Source organism: Ixodes scapularis, unplaced genomic scaffold, assembly GCF_016920785.2.
Source record: "Ixodes scapularis isolate PalLabHiFi unplaced genomic scaffold, ASM1692078v2 PGA_scaffold0__279_contigs__length_252992795, whole genome shotgun sequence".
In the NCBI taxonomy this organism is placed as follows: domain Eukaryota; kingdom Metazoa; phylum Arthropoda; class Arachnida; order Ixodida; family Ixodidae; genus Ixodes; species Ixodes scapularis.
In genome coordinates, this window is record NW_024609835.1 from 56,608,117 (window position 1) to 56,629,109 (window position 20,993).

Here is a 20,993-nt window from a genome sequence, read left to right on the forward strand (position 1 = left end):
AACGAAAGTGGGCTACCCAAGGAGCTGCCTCCTCAACCGTCTCGGAAACACAAAGACTCCCGAGTCCAAGCCAATGTGCCGAACACAGACAAGGGGGAACGCGGCCGACAAAAGCAGTGAGGAAAGCAAAGAAGTGACTCCGCACAGGATGATTATGTTTAAAACGCGACCTTGACCCCACTACTGACGCCCTCTCATTGGAGCCAGCAACCGACGAAGCGGTGCCTCCCGCGCACTTGCCCCTCTCGGGCGGACCCCGCTGAACGCTGAACTTGGCCTGCCGTGGCGCAGCGTGAACACTGAAACGGCGGAGACACCAGGCCGACATATGGCGCTCGTACGGAGACACTCACTCCCCCCCCCCCCCTTTCCACACACAGACATGCGCACACACAAACTCAGAACGGTTGCAGGGTGTCTTATGGAACAAGGTAGATCCCTTAGTTGTTAGTACCCCAAAAACGCCATGCGTGAACAGACCGCAAGCAATGTGCTCCTTCGTTGTTTAGCTGTTCGTGTTCTCTCTCTCTCTTTCGTTTTTCACGAGAGCTCACAAACAGCGTCATTTCAAAAACAAACACGAAACATGGTCGCTCTCTGACGCATGCTGCGTCTACGCACTAGAGTCGGTCATTGACAATACAAAGAAGCCGTTTTTTTTTTTGTTTTTTTTTTTGTACATTTTGTTCTTTGCACTTTGCGAGGTTTCGGGAAAAAACATGGCGACGGAGGACTCGGGCGGATGGGTGAAGCTACTTCATCGACTATTGCTTCATGAGAGTTTCTGACTGCTCAGGATGGAAAGCTGACAAGCAAGCAGTGTCGATTCATCCGCGAGGCGATTAAGACTGTGGTCCAAACGGGCACCGGACATATCCCCGAACGCAGTTTCATCGAACGCCGTTTCATAGAATAAGCCAACATTTGATCGAATCGCTTGACGCCGTCTCATCGAATGTTACATTATCAAGTTTTTGAGCATCAGAGAGCTTTTTAGACGTTGAATGACGCTGGTCGAGTCACCATGATAGAATTATTGCCCTGGTCACTCCTTCCCCATACCTGCCGTTGAAAGAAACCAAATCCGGGAGAATTTCTGAGCGCGAGGAAAGGGGGGAGGTATTTTGAAGAATAAATATTGATAACAAATTTACATTAAGACAATTTCATTACATTTATATTACACTGCACCTGCTAGCGAGATACAGCTGGGCCTCGCAATCATTTCAGCGGTTGAATGGATGTGTGTTTACCTGAGTGTACCTGCCGCGGCGCCCCACGCACCTTATTGGCTTGCACAGATTGCAATATGTTAAAAGCTGGAAATAAAATGTATGCATGTATCTATGTACGTATGTATGTTTGTTGCAACGGCAAAGACTCTATCCTTAAGTGCGGGGAGAGGGGAGGCGACCTACTGTTTTCTGTTAAGATAAGCGGCTGTTCTCCACCACACACTTCGTTCTTCTTAGTCCCCCTATCTGTTTACGCATAAAAAATTACGTACTGAAAAGAGGTACAAATAATTTCTATTTTCCTCTGCGCCCTTTTCACTGTGTGTTTGTACGCTCACTCCTGCCTTCTTTCTATCCTAGGAGAATAGCTACATTTCTTTTTTTAAATATAAGTAAAAAAAAAAAAAAGCTAAGAGAAGCTTTTTTTTTTTTATGCGACATAGAGACAGGTCTTTCCTTTAAGGACGCCTTCGTGCTTATAGCAAAATACGTCTCGTCAAAGACGAGGACACGCTTTTGACGGGACGCACCATTTAACCGCACTTCATCATCACAGGTTTAAAGAAGAAATATTTTAAGTCTGTGTTTCCCCTTCTTATTCGCGACTCCAGCGAACTATAGGGGGCGCGCTGGTCGGACAAAATGGCGGACGAAAGGAGGTCGTTTTCGTCGTTCAGCACGCGGATTACCATACCATATATTTCTTGCACTGAAGCGTAAAATCGGTGTTACATATGAAAGCAAAGCAATTTTTCGACGGTGCAAACGTTCTTCTAGTCTGTGTAAGAATGACACGGCGGGAGCATAAAAATGACTATACTTCGTTTCAGCCTCGGTCCCAGCGCGGTCGAGGTTATGAGCCGAAAGGCCAATCATACAGCGTAAGAAGCGCAGCGTCATGGCGTGCTCTCTGCGCTTGATAGGACTAGCCGGTAGAGGAGCACGCACAGAGAAACGGCGAATACCAGCTGGTCGTATCAACTGCAGAAAGCACGCCATGACGTTGTGCCTTTTTCGCTGTTTGATTGGCCCTTCGGCTCATAACATCGGCCGCGCTCGGACCGAAGCTGAAACGAAGTATACTGGAAACGATGTTTGTTTCTGTGCTCCCTACGAGAACCAAGCAGTGATAGCAGGCGACGTAGTCGAAACGACCTTCTCTTGTGATCTTCTCGGCGTTGCCGCTACGCGGCGTCGATTTCCCTGGAGTCGCCAATTGGCCTGAAGATAACACTGCTAGCCTCTGGGTGTTAAAAGAAAACTACGGTATATATTTCTTAGATCCAGATTTCCTACTGCTTGAGTAGGCGGTGTTCGATGAAACGACATTCGATGAAACAGTATTCGATGGAACGGCGTTCGATGAAATGACCGGATCCAGGTGCAAACCGTATACTTCTTGTCCTTCTCTTTTTTGCGCTATTTTATATGTTTTACTAAGATTAAATAGCCCAACAACGTACCCTACTGTTTATATTAGATATTTTCTTTGGCCGCTTTTGGTATTTTTATGCTTTATTTATTTTCAGCCTGCAGCGCCTGTTGCAAACATGGTCGCAAAAGGCCAAGAAAAAAAATATAAAAAAGACAGACGTTTCCGCATTTGCGACAGAAACCATCTCACTAAGGAGAACATTCCATTCCTTGATGGTCATAACAAAACAAATAACTCCTACCCAATTACGTCATGTCGATCGGTGACGGTCGGAGTATTCTGTGTATGTGACCTTAACATTGTGGAATATAATTTGGAGCACTCCAGCCAGCCCTTTTATGTAACATTTCTCCCATTGGTGTGACGAATTATCATCGGGAGGATCACCCTATGACGAATTACCCTGCTACGAACCCACCTGCTCCAAAGTGTCGTAACAAGTGAAAAAAAAAAAATGGAAAAAAGCAAGCTTTAAAAAGGACCAACTTTAAATAGGCTCCGGCAGCAAAAATATTTACTATCCGAACCATTCTTGAATCAAATGCCCATTTTATTGAGCTCCCACGAAATTAGGAAGGGAAACTAAATTGGGCGAGTTGGTGGATTTCATTGAAACGATAGAACACGAAAACTGACCAAACGATGTCAGCAAGACTCTGTATTTTTCCTTTATGCAAGTGTGCGTGTTTACGGTCTTCCAGGCCTCCCTCCGCCCCATCCGGTCGAGCTCAAACAAACACATCCTCAAAGCACACGCGAATCGGCTCACGATCCACATACAGACAGAAAAGAAAGGGGCATCCAAGACACCAGAGGAAGCCCAAACAAGTTCCCGTTCGACGCGAGCGAAAGAAAGACGAAGGAGAGAAGGGGGCTTCCGAGATAGAAACCAGTTTCATTCATGCATCTTACGCTCATCTCTCCATCCACGCACGCACACTACTACGCTTTCATTCATAAACGAAGGGTGGAAGAAAAAAAAGTCTTACTACGAGACGCGCGGCGTCGTACTACGAGACGGCAGGGGGAAGCGAGGAACGAGCGATACGGGGAAAGGAATGAAAGCCAAGCACGAAAGGAAGAGCGTAAGAAAACGAAAATTAGAAAGAAATAGAACGGGAAGGGAAAGGAAAACGCGAGCCACCAAGAGCTCCGTACTTTTTTTTTTCTTTTTTTTTTGCATAAGACGGCGTAGTCTCGCTGTTCCTTCTCGGGAACCGTGGGAAGTCGGAGGACTGGGTCACAGGCCATGGGAAAGCCGCACAGGTGAAACACGCGGCGCGGAGCCGAAGTTTTCCACTCGCCCACTTTGCCTGTGCGTGTTTTTATTTTTCGTTTTATGCGTTCATGCATGTTCCTCGTCTTCCGCCGCTCGCCGAGGTGCCTCGCCTGCACGCCTCCCCTCCCTCGTGCATCTCCCACTCTGTGCTTCGAGAATCGAAAATTTTGAGGGAAACGGGGGGAGACGGGAGGGCGAGGGAGGTGGCGAGAGAGAGAAAGAGGGGTCCTCCCGCGTTTTCTCTCCGAGCGCCGGAAGTCGAAGGGAGAAAGATCAAGTAGCGGAGACGCAAAAAGAGCCAATACACATACACACAGACCCCAACGAGCGAAGGGAAGCGAGGACAAACAGCATGTGCCTGTTGCTAGCACGCGATGCTCGACTCAGACCGTTTCTCTCGTCACAGGCTTCACAGCTAATGCGCAGTGAGGTAGTGCCTCGCGAGAAAAAGGAGCGGGCGTAAGTCAGGGGCAAGCGGGACGATTACGCCTGGATCATTAGTACGAGCTGCGGCCAAGGTCACCAACTGTTTGCGAGGTAGAAACAACTGCAAGATCGGCAGGTCCTGCCTCACCCTCGAAAGGAAGCTCGGAAACCAACGACCATTTGGGGCTTTGGTGCTGGTCAAAATAACCCGACTCAGCCGGAAGCCAGTCACGTTAACTTGCCCAGAAGCTACTGACGTGAGCCTCAATACGTTGATCGCGAAGATAGGCTCGGTGGTCGAACTCATAAAGCATATTTCAACGTACAGGGGTGCAAGGAGAAAAGGTAAAAAAATCAAATGGCATTGTCTGGCTGAGGTCGGCGACATACAAGATACGTGAGAACGAACGAAATGCATGAAAACGTGTCTGAAACCGGTACCTGATATTTGCGATCCCCCCCCCCCCCCCCCCCCTGCCCGGCCTCTCTCTCCCCCCCAGGCAAGATACCCTACGGACTCAACATCAAAAATAAACAAACAAAAAAAAATAAATACGAAAGTTCAAGGAAAATAATCACCCGAAGCCACCCACTTCTAAACTGCGATGAGAACGCAGCCCATTGATAATTTAAAATTACGAAGCGACAATTATCCCTCTCATTATTTTAATTACCACGACAGCTTCAAATCCCGATAACGAGGAAACGCAGACAACCGATGAAGCAGCCTGCCGTATCATTTCCAAAACTCCAGGAGTTCGGCGAAGCGTGCCACGGAATCACCGCGACCCAACGCGGGAGGCGACGGCTGCGAAGCTAGGTATAATATACAATTTGGCGGGCCGACGATAAGAGGCCGCGTGACGCACCGCATCAGAAATGCTGGCGGCGACAGATTCGAGCTGAGATTGCGTGCGGGTCCGTTAGAACGAAGGCGAAGCTCCGGAGAAAAGACGGCGCAGCCTTTTTTACTATGCACCTCTCCTTATTTACGATCTGGCCGAAGAGGACGGCAGGGGGGAGCCTGACATCCACGCGACACAAGGGACACCAGATCGGGCATCAGACTGCTGCTGCCTTCATTTGCAAGTGGCGCTCCGCAACGGTGCCAAAGCGACACGGTGCACTCCGCCCGTGCCACCAGAATGTCTCCAACCGACGGGCCATAAATAAGTGCGACATGTTCGGCACCTTAGCGCGAATATATATATATATTTTTTTTTTTTCGGCATCGGCCAATGCCATTGGGAAGGATATCCGGTTTTAGCCGCCATATACGTTTCTTGCTCCGTGCTCCGAATTTTGCGAGGCACGCGTCTATCGACAGCTAGTGGAGCAGAAATTATTCGCCTCTCAAAAAGTAAGTGAAGAATCGTGTTTTCTTCTTAATTATTGCTGCTTGTAGTTTTAGCGTTTTTTTTTTAATGTTTTTGCGGTGTTGTAGAACATCAGTTGGAAAGCGTTTTCACCGCGAACAAATTATGGCCATGGGCAAACAGAAATCAATACAAAAAAAAAAAAACGCACACGTTTGCCACCCACGCCCTCTTATATTGCCACTTTCAGTATATTTATTAAACAAAACCAAAGAACGAAATTATGGGTTTTGTTTTTCGCTTCCCCTCACAAAGTGCCTATTTCTAGAGACTAAAATTTACTCTTACACTACAGTTTAACAAATTCCCGCAGTAAAAAGAAAAAAGAAAAGAAAAAGAAACAGAGGTTTTTTGCGTCAGAACTGAAACCACGTATGAGTATCATGTAGGTCACTGGAAAAGAAATACATGTTCAAGCGTAAAACTGAAGAAAACGTAGTTTTATCATAAATACACAATCTATTCTCGAGAGCAACAATAAAGAACGACAACTGCTGAACTCCTCACAAATGTTATGCCATTATCGAGAGTAATTCATACATGCCTCCCCTATCCCGTATTTTATTTTGCAAGTATATACTACTCACTTCCTTTCAAAGCACCCTCACAAGTCACATTTTACAATCCAATACAACGCAAACTTCCACAATCAGTGTCCCCCACACAAAGCCAAACCAGCCAATCAAAAAAAAAAAAAACAAAAAAAAAACTGTCTCTGTCACTTTGAAGAACCACAGCCACAGTTGGTCGTCCCCAGCATCTTCGAAATACGAGTCTCGAAAGCCAGAAGCCATGACAAACAAAAAACAAAAAAATTCACGGAAGGCCAAGCTCGAAGGGCCCTCAAAGTCACCGGATTTCACAACGAGCCCGTAACAGCGATGTCGGCCACCACAACGCTCCGATCCGAATGCAGTGAGTATTTCTCAATTAATGACGAAACAATTTATAAAGTATGCAAACAACCACCATGTGCATCGGTCTCCCTAGCTTCTGGAGGTGGCAACACGGGCCCGAGACCAGACACTCCCGTATACCGATCCCTGATTGGGAAGCATCCGATTTATATTTTTCTACACGCGACATCCGACGAATGTCCGATCACGAAACCGAAAGAGACAGGTAAGCATGGAACCAGATGTGTACTCTACTCATTAAGAATAATCAAATATCCTGTAATCGATTACTTTTTGGGGTAATTTTGTAATCCTTCGATCATCTTTTGCTACGAAGTAATCACAAGAGTGACCTTAGTACTTTTGGACGTACTAAAATGACTTCTAAACCGGTACTATTTTTTGCTCGACTTCCTATAATGGCGCCGCCCTTTGTCCGTGCAAGTTTTCAAACTGGCACGGACAGAGGGCGTGCCAGTTTGAAAACTTTCACGGACCAAGGTCAAAAACTGGCCCGTTTTCAAACTGGAAGAAAAATCTGTCGATTTCAAAAACTGAAGTAGCCAACCGTTTTTTTTTTTTTTTCAAGTGTTTGTTAATTACTTTTTCTGTCAGGTATAACTGAGTGGTTTTAACAAACAAAACATAAAATGTAATTGCATGTGATCACTGTTTATTTTTTGTTTTAGTCACATGTACAAGGTTGCATGGAATCGAGGCAGATATAGACCTTTGATTTGAATCGGACAGCACCACGCCCAAGAACGTTGCGTGGCAACTGGCCGGGCAATTGTGTTGCATACGTGTAAACGTTCTAGCATGTCACGTGACGTCGATTTCCCCGCTACATTTAGCGGGAAAACTGAATTGGGGTGTACGTCACGTGACGTTAATTTTTAGCGCTAAATTTAAAGAAGGAACTGAATTGCCGTTTATGTCACATGATTTCCCCGCGAAATTTAGAGGGGAAATCTTTCTGCTAAAAGAAGCGGGAAAATTGTAGCCCCGTGTGACCTATACACCAATTTAACATCCCCGTTAAATTTAGCGGAGAAACTGAATTGACCGATCTCCCTAAGCGTTCCACGCATGCGTGACGCCGCAATAACTGCAGTTCACAGGGGACAGGCGGCAATGCTCGGGATGGCTATTGCCATCTCGTGCTCGGCTCGAGCAGAGCTCCGGCGGGTTTGTCGCGCGTGGAGAAAGACCGCAGTTCCCATGATCCATGACGGCAGCGGCGGCGTAACGAACTTTTGCTGATGAGATCGGTCGATTGGTGCGTAGGTCAGTGACGTCCCATAATGCAACACTGCGCGCGTTGCATTATGGGACGTCACAGGCCTCTGCTTCACGAAATCCGAAACAAGTAGCCAAAGGACAAGTCTCCGTCACCGCCCCCCTGGAAACCATGGGGTCCAGGTCGCGACGCGAAGAGGATCCATATGCCCTGCCCCTGCATCTGGCCCCTTGTCTCAAACCGAACTCGATCCTTGTCTCTCAGACTCGTCATCCATGAAATGGAAGGACGCTCGCCAAGCCGTCGCCGCGTCCCGGGGGCAACAGCAGGGAACCCCGACGAGGAGGAGTGGCGGTCCCGTGCGCACGCATCGCGCCGCAGCCACCTGGCAAGCGAGGTCGTGGAGACGGACACACGCGAGGCTATCCCCCTGGCCGCGGGGGGAACCCGCGCTAACCTGGACGGGGTGTTCGGCTTGGCTTCAGCCGCCGCGCACCTGCTGCGCACCCGGCGGTGTCTGCTCCGCTCCCTGCTCGGAGGGGATGCGTGCGTGGACTCGACGGCCGCTGTGGCGATGGCCATACTCCGTTTCATCGTAACCTGGCAAAGGGGGAAAGCTACGGCCCCAGCGAGCCAGTCAGAGCGCAGGTGTAAGGGCACGTGACAACCTATTATCGAAGCGCATTTCTGCTAAGAACTGTCACGGGATTTATTTCTTCTCTGATTTGCCTCTAAGGGGCCCGAAGCATTCGCTCTTTGCCAGGTTACGCTGAAACTGAGAATAGCGGCAGCGAGCTTGTAGGGCGGTGCAGAGTGGTCGTTTGGTCGGATTTGGATCCTCTATCGCCTCTCGTAATGGAGCGAGAGTTTCGCGGCGACCGTCTGTTTCGCCGGCTGCCCTTGTTTGTAGCACCAGGTGTATCGGTGCGTGGATGGGGCAGCGAACGATTAGCACACGTGCTGCTCGCCTACAGCGAACTGTAGCACGTGCCAATTCACAAAAGTTGGTTGCGTCTCGTGTGTGTTGCGAGACTGCGGACTTAAAGTTCCTACGCATAATATTAGCTATTAAGACCTATTTTATTTTCTAGACTGCGGCGGAGGTTCAGGGGAGCTCGACTGTGCAATGAGAGGTGCTGGTGCGAAAGCAATACCCGAGACAAAACACGTGTTAGACAACAAAAAACGTGTTTTCCATGACATTAAAAATGACAGCGCTCGTTTTGTTTACAACTTTTGCCTGTAAACTTCGCCTCCGTTCTGCAGTTCCAGCCTTAACTGCCAGCCTTTCAGTGATGACAATGAGTTGAGTTTGTCATAACGGAAAGAAGCCGCCAGAAAAAAAAATTAAAGCTAAAAATGCATTAAAAAAAACATAACGCATTTTTTTTTTTTTTTACGATACAGGTCACGACCTCGGCCCACTTCTCTTTCTGTCACCCTCTAGACCTCAATGCCCGGACACGGGCGGTGTAACAAAAAGAGTTGTAACTAAATTTTTGTTTCTTTTTCTCTTTCCCACTTCAAAAATTGACTCCATCAAACTTGGGATAAACAATGACGCGCACAATCTGTCATGTTTAGCTTTGTCTAATATGGGTCGACGTAATGACATAAAGTCGACTTTTACCAACACATTGTACACCAGAAGCCCGTAGGTGCTGAATGTTCGAAATCACCTAAACGATCAAAGTCGAAGCAGGGATATAACACGCGTGATGCGTCTCCGCTCGGCTAAAACTCGTGTTCAGTCATTGAGGACACGAGTCTTAAACCGAACGCAACACTCGTGCCCTTGCCCTCGTCTTCCTCTTTAGACCACCGAGAAAACTGAGCACTAAAGCCTCGTTTCTAGGCGCCGTTATTCCTACCCGGTTTCCCGAGGAACGCCAAAGCGAAACAAATACTCTATCCCCGAAGAACTAAACTCGGTGTTTCTGACCAGCTTGAAGGTAAAAAAAAAAAAAAAAAAAAAAAAAAAAGTCAATATTTTTTTTAATAAATAGCATCTTCGCCGTTCGAAACCCACTTTCGAGTTCATGCAGATAACCGGTTTTCAGCGACGTTCATGAGACTCGCTATCACGCGTGAAAAAAATCTTACGTGATCAAGCTGTCGATTTTTACGACTGTTCTTAGTGCGTCGCCTTTCGTCGGGGTATTGTGTCGACACAAGCCAGAAAATCTCACGGTCGGAGTTCGACCACTCGTCGGCGCGCGGACAAGCAAGTGTGCTCCCTCAATAGCCTTTTGTCAAAAAAAAAAAAAAAAAAAAAAAAAAAGTGCTCTCTCCGATCGAGAGCAGCGAGGAACGGAAGCGACGAAAAATCGCGCACCATTCAATCTCTCAAAGAGCGGATCTTTAAAGAAATAATGAAACGCACTCGGGCGTGATGGGCAGACTGCGCTGGCACTGTGGCGACTCCATTGGCGAAACGTGAGAACTTGACTTAATTTTTAATTCCGAATCCCCTCTTTGTCGAGCCTCGAGAGTTTAGACAGTGACTTTTCTTTTTCCTCGCGAAAAAGGCATCAAAGAGTTTGCGGTGGAAGGGCCTTTTAAAAAGTCCGATTGAGAAGTTAAATCGAGAAGGAACAAAGCATTTCAAGGGGCGGGGGGGGGGGGGGGGGGGGGGGGTTCGGAGCAGAGATGGGGGTGAGTGGAGTCCGGATTTTCAGCAGGTCAAACTGGTTTTGTTAATGGGGGCCGCAGCTCAAATCCCGTGTCGTCGAGCTGCTGTGAGTGTGCCCGTCACGGTGTCGAAACACCGGACAGGTCAAAACATTCGCGACACGCTTGTGTGGGAAATGGTTAGCCGGTTCGGTGGTCTTCGTGACAGAACGTCTCAAAAGAAAGTGCGTTTTAAAAGGCGCTTGGCTGCATGTGTTCTCTTTGGAAACCAGCGAAAGGAAAAGCGGCTTGCTTCGTTTATTTTTTTCTCATATCATTCGCAAGATTTTTTTTTTTTTAAACCAACATGTCTGTTTTTATAGTGGGGACTTAGAGATAACACACATCTGTTATTCAGCTATGATTCATTTTGGCGTACCCAGTATTGGCTACAACGGTTCAGGAGATGCAAATACGAATGCCAATCGGATGCGTTTCTTTTCACGTCATATCGTCGCGTACATATACGTTGCCAGATCGGCCTTATTATAATCCATATTCACAAATATTGCGAAATGTTGCGGCTGAGTTTTTCGGACGGAAATATTACTGGGCGCGCGTCAGACGCCGGCAAGAAAAAGGCAATATTTTACGAGTCCAGGTCATCAGACGCTTGGAAATAAGTCCGAAGTTCTTTAGAGGCAACCGGAGAAGCCCGGCAGTCGATTCGCTCAAAAGTGATTTTGTTCCGCTGCTGCAAGTGAATAGTGGTTACGAGTCCCGCGGGCGAGCAAGCTTCTCCGTGCTGCCAAAATTAAAACGTCAGCGCGCAGGCTTCTAGCCGCGAATACTGTCAGCTGCTAATCGTTATCAGAACAGAGAATGACGATTTTTTCGCCTAGGTCTTAGCTTCTTTGCGACATGACACAACCACGCCGAAAGAGCGAGCTTCTTACATCTGAATAATTTCTAGATGAAACAAATCTTCCAACAAAGTTCAAACAGTTGACGGCTTCTAGTCCATGAGTCTAATTTCATTAGTTAATTTTTCCTCTTTTTTAGCGTTAAAAAAGGTCCCGCAGCACCCCTAAAAACAGAACTGTCAAACTCGAAAAAGAGCGCTCGGCCAGAGATCTTTCTCCAGATGCACAGCTGTGAGCAACTCAGCTCACTTTCATTTCTTTATTTTTTAGGTTTCCCGCGAGGGAGCTTTAATTCTTTTTTGAAAATGTTCGAAAAGCACCCACCAAGCGCGAAAGGGAGAGAACTACCGGTGCCTTATCACTCTTCCCCTCCGTTTTTAAGAAAGTAAAAAAAAAAAAAGGCAAAGAGAGGGAGGGGGAGCGAGAGAGACTAGCAGAGAACGGTGTCCACAGAAGAGAACTCCCCGACAGACCAGCAGCAGCAGCGGTAGGTATACAGCGTCACCACCGGCCTACCATATGGCCCGCTTGGAAGCGCGAGGAAAACAACCAAGAAACAACACGTACCCCCCAAAAAATACATCGCAGCTCGCGCTACGTGGAAAAAAGAAATAACAAAAAACACGACGTAGGAAGGTAAATAGAAGCAGTCTTCATTCTAGGAAATAGGAAGATGGGGGAACCAACTACTAAACGCAAGAAGGAAAAGTATATGGCGTAAGCGTCTCTCCTGCCTGCCATGATCCATTTTCTGCCGCATTTTCGGGAGCTGTATCGAGGACGGGCGAGCAAAGAATGCAGCAGCTTTGTTGTCATCCGGGCGTAGTGCTTGGCAAGACAAGATGCGGTCTGCGAGAGAGTGCTGGGGTATGCGTTCGCGAAGCTCGAAGAAGACACGTGCGGACCAGGGAGGTGTAGAAAATGCGCGCGAGACGTGAAGACGGTGCCACGGAGAGGTGCTCACTTCAATGGCCACGCGTTTCCAGAGCGCGACGGGGTGCGCGACGTATAAATAGAATTCGGGAGAATGCAAAAGAAATCCGAAGCGAGTTCCCTTCGAGATGAATCTGCACTCGAGTGTTTTGTGGCGAATGGAGCGACTGCGTCGTCGTGCTAAACAACGCGCCCCAATAAAAAAAAAAAAAAGAACGCAAATATTGTAGTATATCTTTCCACTGAAAACGGTGGTCCACATTACTACGCTGAAATTATTCTGCAGTGAAATTACCACGCGTGGAAATTACGCCAAGAACTGATATAGAGGCTTTCGTTCGGTAACAGCTGACGACATCTCCTTCCTCTGAATGGAATAGAGCGCCATCCACTGTAACTGGCAGCTGCTTGCAATACCTATGCGGAGCGCGAGTTCGTCTGCTTCATGCGTAGGGGTTGCGGTGTTGTCCGAACGTCGAGCTCGGATTGGGAGGATAGTGGCTATAGACCTCAATGATAGCTGCCTTGACATCTACTGGTTATCCTTCCAATCGAAGCCAATCGGAGCTCGGCGTTCTGACGTCACTACTACCCCTGCGCAAGAAGCAGACGAACTCGGGCTCCGCATAATCAGTCGCAGGATAAGAAAAACAGGAACAAGTCCCTCCCTCAAATCTCCGCTCGTCATGATTGGCAGATTCCTCCTCACCACTCGGTTCTTCCGCAGCGTCCGCTCTGTTAAAGTGAAAAAGGCTTGCACTGTTTTTTTGTTTTTGTCCTGCAACGATTTTAGTTAACAACATGACTTGTCGCACGCGCGCTACACTGCAAAAGCCTTTGCGCATTCGTTTCGTACAGTAACCAGAGGTTCGCCTTGACGTAGCTCATGTATTTAACAGCCGCGCCAGCTACCAAGGTCGAAACTTCATTCCAGCATATCAAAGGCATAGAAAACGAAAGGCCCGGGGAGGGCATTGTTAAAAGGAATCGGCAACTTTCGAAAGACGCGTGCGACATACCCAGGCGCAAGCCTTGCTGTAAAACGCGCGCGGCGCTTTCTGCCACGCGATCTGCTGCAGCGGAGAAGACGACCTGCGACCTCGTCCCTGTCAAGGATGGCCGACGTGGAAATTCGATCTTCGCACGAACCGCCTGGCAGCCGAGACTCTCCCCGCTCTAGGGGTGAGCACCGTGGCACTAGTTAGGCTGAATCGGGTCGCTCTACCGGCTGACCTTCGTCGTCTAACCCAGAGAGGTCGCGGAGACAGACGGCTAAGCGCCCACGACGTGACCACGACGTGCAATTCAATACGAGATGGCTTTACGCGGGCCCGCTGCTTGGTTGATTTACACCGCCTCGCACCAGCCCAGACCTCTGCATCACTCCTTGTTAATGCCCGACATGATGTAGTACGCATGAAAGCTCTCTCTCCTAACATCTGGATTTTTGGCACTGCGAACAGCCTGAGAGGAGTTAGAATTCGGGGTGAAAACTTGTCAGGAGAGATGCCGAGGCTGAAGGACCTTTTAGAGCGACAAAGAGGCATCGAGAAATGCGAAATGTTGATCGCATGACCCACGAAGGAGACACTGATCAACAGCGAGTGCAGGAGTAAGGTATCCGGGACAAGCGGGCCAACACTCCCGACGTTTTAGCTGAAAATGCAAATAATCTTTAAAACCTCGCAACAACAAAAATGTAGGTCGCTTGTTTTGGAGGCGCGCTTTTCCGCGGCGTAAGTTCCTATTCACATGGTGTGGTTTTGCTTGCTGCGACGTCGGGCAGCGCAGCTTCCCCCAGGCTTTTTTTTTTTTTTTTTTTTTTTGCAGCACGAGCGAAGTTGCAGCAACAAAACCGCCAGTAAAATCGCACAATGTGAATCAGACTTACCCCCATGCCTCGCAATTCGCAACTTCAAGCGACGGTTTTACTGCAGAGTGAAAATCGTGCTCCCTGGCTCCCCGGATGACCGGCTTCAGAATACAGGGGCCCTAAACTCGTGAAACACGAAGTTGGGGCCGAAGTTGAGGGAGCGCACCGATTGGACTATCACGACGATGACTCGGCGTTTTTGTCGCCAACATCCAATCGGCGCGCTCCGCAACCTTTCGGCCCGAACTTTGTGTTTCACGAGTTTAGGGCCCCAGGTGCCTATTGCTTACGCCTTCCCGATGTGGAACAGTGAGTTGGGGCTCTCACATCCCTCGTCTTTCTCAACAATCTAGAATCCCTCACGCGTCGCAGAACCAACCTCGTACTGGTGTTCTATGACTGTCAAACACATGACAGCCATTTTGATAGGAACTAGTGCGCCGTGAAAGTTGCGAACAGCCAACGTCATATAGACCCTTTTCAAAAGTCGGGTGCCGATTATTAGAAGGTCGGAACCACTGCACAATGGCGGAACAACTGCATCCAGCAACGTGCAAGTCATTCAGTAAGATAGCGAACGTCTGAGCGCGGCGAACACTACGAGCCGACGAGCCAATCAAACCACGTCGAAAGTGCAACGTCACTGCGCTCATTAGCTTTTTCGGTGGGTGTGTGTTTTCCAGTGTGCAGTGACGTTGAGGTTTTAGTCCGCCATTGTGCAGTAATTCCAGTGCTGCCTACAGCCACGATTATTTTATTTCGAGAAGAAAAAAATATAGTAAGCCGGCTGTACTTTTCAGCTTATTATTGACAGCAGAGGGGACACTACAAGCCATCGAAGCCGATCCAACGCCGTGTGAGTGTCACGTGACCCCCTGGAGGGGCGTGGCGAGGTACGGAGAGCATAATCACGTGATGCCTTCACAGCGCAGATCGCCTAGGAAGGCTCGTACCGTCCGTTGCGGTCCATCATAACCTGGAACGGGAAGAGCTGATGGTCGAGGAACGACACCGTTTAAGCGCGAAACAGATGTACGACCAAACCGTCCGATCCGACGTCCGACCACGCAATACGACGGTCGGAGGCGAGGGTTTTCAACGCTCTCCGATGCTACGAAAACCCTCGCCCACCAAGGTCATTTCGGCAGTCCGCACATCGGATCGGACGGTTTCGTCGTACATCTGTTTCGCGCTTTAGAGGAAGAAAGAAACTTTCGGGTTGAGATTTCCATAGTTGCCAACTCAAAACCTACATTTCCTTTTTTAACAACACCACTCCAAAAAAGCAAAAAAGAAACGTGCACAAGCGGGGATTATTCTGGTTCTCGGAGCCTGCGCGAATAGGCTCAGACGGTATAGGTCGGAAAAAGCGGGGGATTTGTCCGAGTCAGGCGTGCACAAAGCCACGCAGGACGGGAGACCGAGGACGCAGGCACTTTGCGGGAGAGCGGCTAAACACGATTAGAGGACACCGGTCGTCGGAGCCGACAGTATACTGTTGGGGAAAGTTCCTTGATTGGTGAGTCAGCGGATAATCCAGGCTGGCGACTGGAGAGCAAGCCTAAATTGGCGGGCTATACGCGGCCTTGCTCAAAACCAGGCTGTAGCCGATGAAGAGGTACGCCCGCGGCGCTCAGTCCGTAACCGTCACCCCCCCTCCTTTCTCCAGATAAAGAGGCCGGTGCACCCTGCGGACAGTTGGCAAAGCATGAGAGGAGTTCTTGTTGTACTTACATGTTTGTGGAATTGATTTCTGTTGTTTTCTAACCATTTCTTCCGAGGGCGCTAACAAATGAATTAGCGGGTTGAAATAATAAAATAATTATGGCCGCCCCGTGCACAATCCGCACATTCAAAAAGCAAAAATCATGCACAGCCCGCCTCAAGGGTGCCGACTCTATTAACGTGAAAGAAAGCTCGTGTCATACAGAGATCATTAACACCGTCTGTTACACACAAAATCCGTGACGTATCGTCATAATTACAGCTACGCAACATCTTTCAAATCTTGCTTCGCACTTTCCTCCTCAGTTTCTCTTTGAAAGGATCAAGAATCGCGCGTGCGCTAACAAAGAATTCAGTAAGATATTGGCTTCCTGGCCAAAAAGAAAAGCGATCGATAACATCCGTAATCAAAGAAGGTGTCAAGGGCACAAGTTGCCTTATGGACACACAAGAACATTGGCAGTGATTCTATTGCAACTGTGTAGTCATAAATCGCGGGCCTATTAAACAAGCCACCTTTGACACGAAAAGAACGCGACTATGGGAATAGCCTTATCCTAACGTACGCTGGTTGCGTTCATCCCGAGCAATGTTCCATGACCAACCCGAACCAAGCAACCAAATCAGCGTCCTTGTAACGCTATTTCAAAACAATCGTTTCACAAGGAAACCTCGTCGACCGCACGTGCCGATTCACTTTCTTGCTTACAGGTTGCGGGAATGTCCGCAACTCGCCTTCTGAAACCGCGTTAAAGTCGGAGACAGTTCCTCGTCCCCCGGTCTCGACCAAACACTGCAATCTACTGGCGGCATAATTAGTACGAGCAAGCAAATATTTGTGTCGAAATTTTGCTGCGAGATCAATTTACCCGCTCAAGTCCGCGAGCCGACTCGAACGGAATTATAAAGACAAAAAAAAAAACGAGAAACACGACGCAACGAACGCCCAGATCTTCCCCGCAGTTGCCCGGGAAGAAGATCGAGAACGGAGAAAACGACGGGGGTTCCCCAAAGGCGACCGGTCTAGCGCTGTCCTGTGTTAGCTGTTGACGGTGGTCACTGTCCTCTTATACCCTCAGAACATGAGTCAGGCGAGGGACCTTCACCCTGACCCCCAATGGACTTGGTAACATTACAGAAGTATGTAATTAAAGTTGCCAGTGTTCTCCCCCTCGCTGTTGTGATAACAGATGTGGGGCGCGTGCATGTATGAATAGACATAATAATTCCTAGACCTCCCTCACGGTAAACACGGGACAACCTTCAAGAACGTACGATAGGGACCCCTCGCCCCCTTTTGACGTGAGTTCTTCTGAACGAACATCCACTCCCCAGTCAGCGGTCAGAATACTTCAGACTGCTGAGTCAATGGCAGAAGCCCATGAAACAAGTGTAGAATGCTCTTTCAGCATTCTTCAACAAAACGGATGTCGGAGAGAGCGACAAATCAGGACTGTTGAGGTCTCAGTTCTTCTCAGAAGCCCGCCTAATCCTAAAAATTGTTTGCCAACCAAGTGCCCCGACAAAATCACGCCATTAATTACAGCATTTACACGGAGCAGGTATGGTTCGGCGTCATCATTCGCGAAAGCTGAAGTCCTTTTCCGACGGCACTGAGGAGTGAAACGAGGCACAGAAAGTCAGGACCCCCCAAAAAGGGCGTTCGCTCAAGAGGAGCGCGTGACTGGTCACACCAATTTCCTTTTGGGCAACCAGTCGAGCCAGCAGACACGCTCGCGCCCCACTGTCCCGAGAAGGCCACGGCTGCGGAAAGAGCGAGGGCGGCACCGACTCCGGGAACAAAGGGACGAACGGAAATACGCGTAAAACGAGATTCTTCGCCTTCTCGACTCTCTTCTTCGCCGATCGTCGCCCACCGTGGGATACGCGAATCGGCTTAACGCCCCAGGCGCACGCGCAAAAGCATGGTCATGCTTATGTTCGGTCTTCCTCCGTCATCCATCACCTCCGGCGTGATTTTGTTGCTCTTGGCATCGAGCTTATGCAAAGCAGGCCGGATCTGCTTTGGACTCCCAAGATAACCGCCGCCTAGCTCGCCTTTGTTCTTCTTTTGTGGGAAAACCTGAGCGCGTACGCGCTGTTTCATTCACGCGGACTGAAATGAACGACCACCGTGATTCGAATGCGCAGCCACGTAGCAACAAAGAAAGTACACAGAAGATAAGGTGTCAGATTAAACCTCAGGATGTGAAGGTCGAAGCAATCTTACTTATATGCAGACGCAGATGCGCAGCTGTCCTGACATTTTCGTCTGCAGAATAGCGCTAGCGTACAATGAATCAAGTGTCAAAGATATGGTGCCTTAACAGCTGCATCTCAATTTAAAACCCTCACCCTCAAATCTACGACTTCAAAACCAACCACCCGATTCCGGAGACCTACAATTTGCGGCAAAGCTCGAACAACGGAAAAGCGTGATGGCTGCGCTTGATGAGTTACATCATACATGTAAGAACTGCTTATTTAAATTCACGAAAACGCACATCTGTACTTCCTATTCTGCTAAAACACAACGAGCTGGCACAGAAGTAATGCCCTCGCCATGGATATATATTCGCCTATATGAATACGATAGTCTCCAATAATCTGGTATGACCCCGGATCGACCGGATTACGTAACACCTACACTCCTCAGCCATCGTACCCGACAGTGAACCCTCCAGGTCCGATCTGCTGCAATCTCAATTACGCAAACGAACTACGGACGAAGGTAATGCTCGTAACACTAATTCAAAGAGAAGAAGGGCCACCGGTGAGTACCCCCTATCCCCTGGACCGCGCCGTGTAACTTTTCGAGCTTCAGAGCAGAAAGGAAACTGCGAAATTGCTCCAACCGCGGCAACACACCACGCTTCACGAGCAACTCGCATTCCCGCTAATCGCGGCATCGACACCGGATGAATTCTGTAAGCGTGAAATGGAACGAAATGCAAGCAGCAACCATCCTGTTTTTCACACGGCGAACGCAATACCATTCCCCCCGCACGTCACTGGCCTCACCTTTAGTGGGTTTGTGCAGTGTTCCTTTGGGTGCGGGCGGCGGCCTCATTTTGTATTCAGTCCGTGACGAAGAATCGTTGTGGCTGTGATGGTTACTGGGCTCCCGCCCCATCCTCGGAGGCGTCGAGTCCGGCGACGGAGGTCCCGGAGGCAGCATCTGAGATCGCACCTTGGTCAGCTGCGGCCTTCTCGCTTCTTCGCTGAGCACCATCGTCATTCGAGCTTCGGAAACTTTATGCTCACAGAGAACTCCTCGCCGAACGCAGGCTTCTCAGGGGCGAATGGAACAGCGAGCACATCAATTCCGTGATAAAATATTTTGATTAGACACGAAAATTGGGACGCAATTTGCACAACTAGACGACGGTTCTAACTTGTCCGGGAGAAATCCACGACAGTAATCCGTGACGTGACGATTTCTTCATCACTCCAACTGGAAGCCTCTCCGAGTAGAACTTCACTGTCTATTGCCGCTGACCGAAGCACGTCAAGCCACTACGACTCTGGCAGAAATCCGAAGCACGTTGCATGCCTCAGGCCACTTCGACCTCGGGCAGGACTCGCATCCAATATCGGGACAAAGAAGAAGTGTCCGGTCGGCGACGAGAAACAGATGTTCCACTCTTTTTGCACCCGAATGCGGCTACACTTTCTGGCGCAGCGGCAGCAGCACGTGCGTGCGGCAGCAGGAACGGTTTCCGGAGACGAGCGGCGCAAGTCAAGCAGCAGGCCAGCTCACGAACAAACCACTATCCTCGACGTGCGACCATGTGGCCGGCCGGCTGGCTCCTTGGGGCAAGCAGGCGCGCGCGCTCTCCCTCGAAATGTCAATGGAGAGGAGTTGTAGTTGTAGTAAGGTAGTAAAGTGTGTAGGGAGAGGGAAAAGGGGGACCTCCGAGACGAACGAGAGAGAGGAGAAAACAGTGAAGAAGACGGACGACACCTGAACCACGGACGGAGGCAGAGAGGAGGAGAAAGAGAGGGAAAGGAGACCCATGTCGTCACATCCTGTGAGGTTCCCCCACCAGTCTCCCCACCACGCAGCCGTCCTGTCCCCCCCCACTTGGTCCCCCCCCCTATCCTCCCTGTCGAGCATGCAAACTTGGCCCGGTTCTTGTGACCCCCCCCTCCGTTGCCGCCACCGCCTCATCATCATCAGCACGAGGGCAAGTTGAGAAGAGGGGGCAGGGGGACTGTAGGTTTGTCTGTTCATCACGCGCTTCACGGCCATACGCGCAGTTCCTCTCCGCGCCCGCCTCGCTCACGAAATCGCGCAGCGGTGCCCCGAGTCAGGTGGTAGATCTGGTGAAGTTTTCTCGGGGTGGATGTGCGTTCGTTCGTGCGTGCGCACCCTCGTGCTTATGTCGCCGCCGTGTGCTTTTTTCTTGGGAGAAGGTGGAGGGGAAAGGAAATAAGAGAACGCAGAGGAAGGGGACTCTTCTTCCGGTCGGGGAGAACCGTTGCCTATGACTCGGTTTTTTTTTTAATGTTTTTACGAGTATTTACATCTTTCTTTCTATCTCTCTAAAAAAATAGTTACCGCAGTTCAGCTAAAAAAAAAAGAAAGGCGAAAAAATGTGTAGAAAGAAAAGTGTAGAAAGAAAGCGGGGGTGGTGAGCGGGGGACTCTAGAGGAGTACGTGAGCCGAAGGAAATTGTAGTCGGTGGTGAAAAGGTCCGTTCTGAGTTCATTGTTTCACGAGAGACAGGGGGATGGGGGGAGGGAGGGGGGGGGGGGGGCGTTCTAACGAAACCCCGCAACGTCGAGCCGTCGTTCCCGTGGTCGAGGGAGAAACCTCCCCTCGCAGTAACCGACTGGCTCTAATCTCATCGTGGTAACAGAAGCGCTAGGGGCTTTCCGGTTTCCTCACTAGGGGAGCGCACGTGGTACCCACGCGATTATGTCTTAGTTTTCATAGTGCATAAAAGCTTGGCATTGCACGTGCTTGCACCAGCGGAGGAAGTTGAAGTATCCTCACTCTGGATAGTGAAAAAATTTCGCCAGGTGGCGATACCCAAAGT

General features: G+C 49.3%; 1 protein-coding gene across 5 annotated transcripts in view; it reads right to left on the reverse strand.

Annotated features, from left to right (window-relative positions):
• Positions 1-20,993, reverse strand: part of LOC8023216 (protein c-ets-1-A) — a 197,043-nt gene that overhangs the window by 46,988 nt on the left and 129,062 nt on the right. Inside the window, exon 1 of one of the 5 annotated variants that reach the window (XM_029986090.4) lies at positions 18,973-19,847. The exons of the other annotated variants lie outside the window; for them this stretch is intronic. Coding sequence (XP_029841950.1) covers positions 18,973-19,189 — 217 coding nt within the window. The 5' untranslated portion in view covers positions 19,190-19,847. Of the gene's footprint in view, positions 1-18,972; positions 19,848-20,993 lie in introns of those variants that run through there. 5 annotated transcript variants of the gene reach the window in all.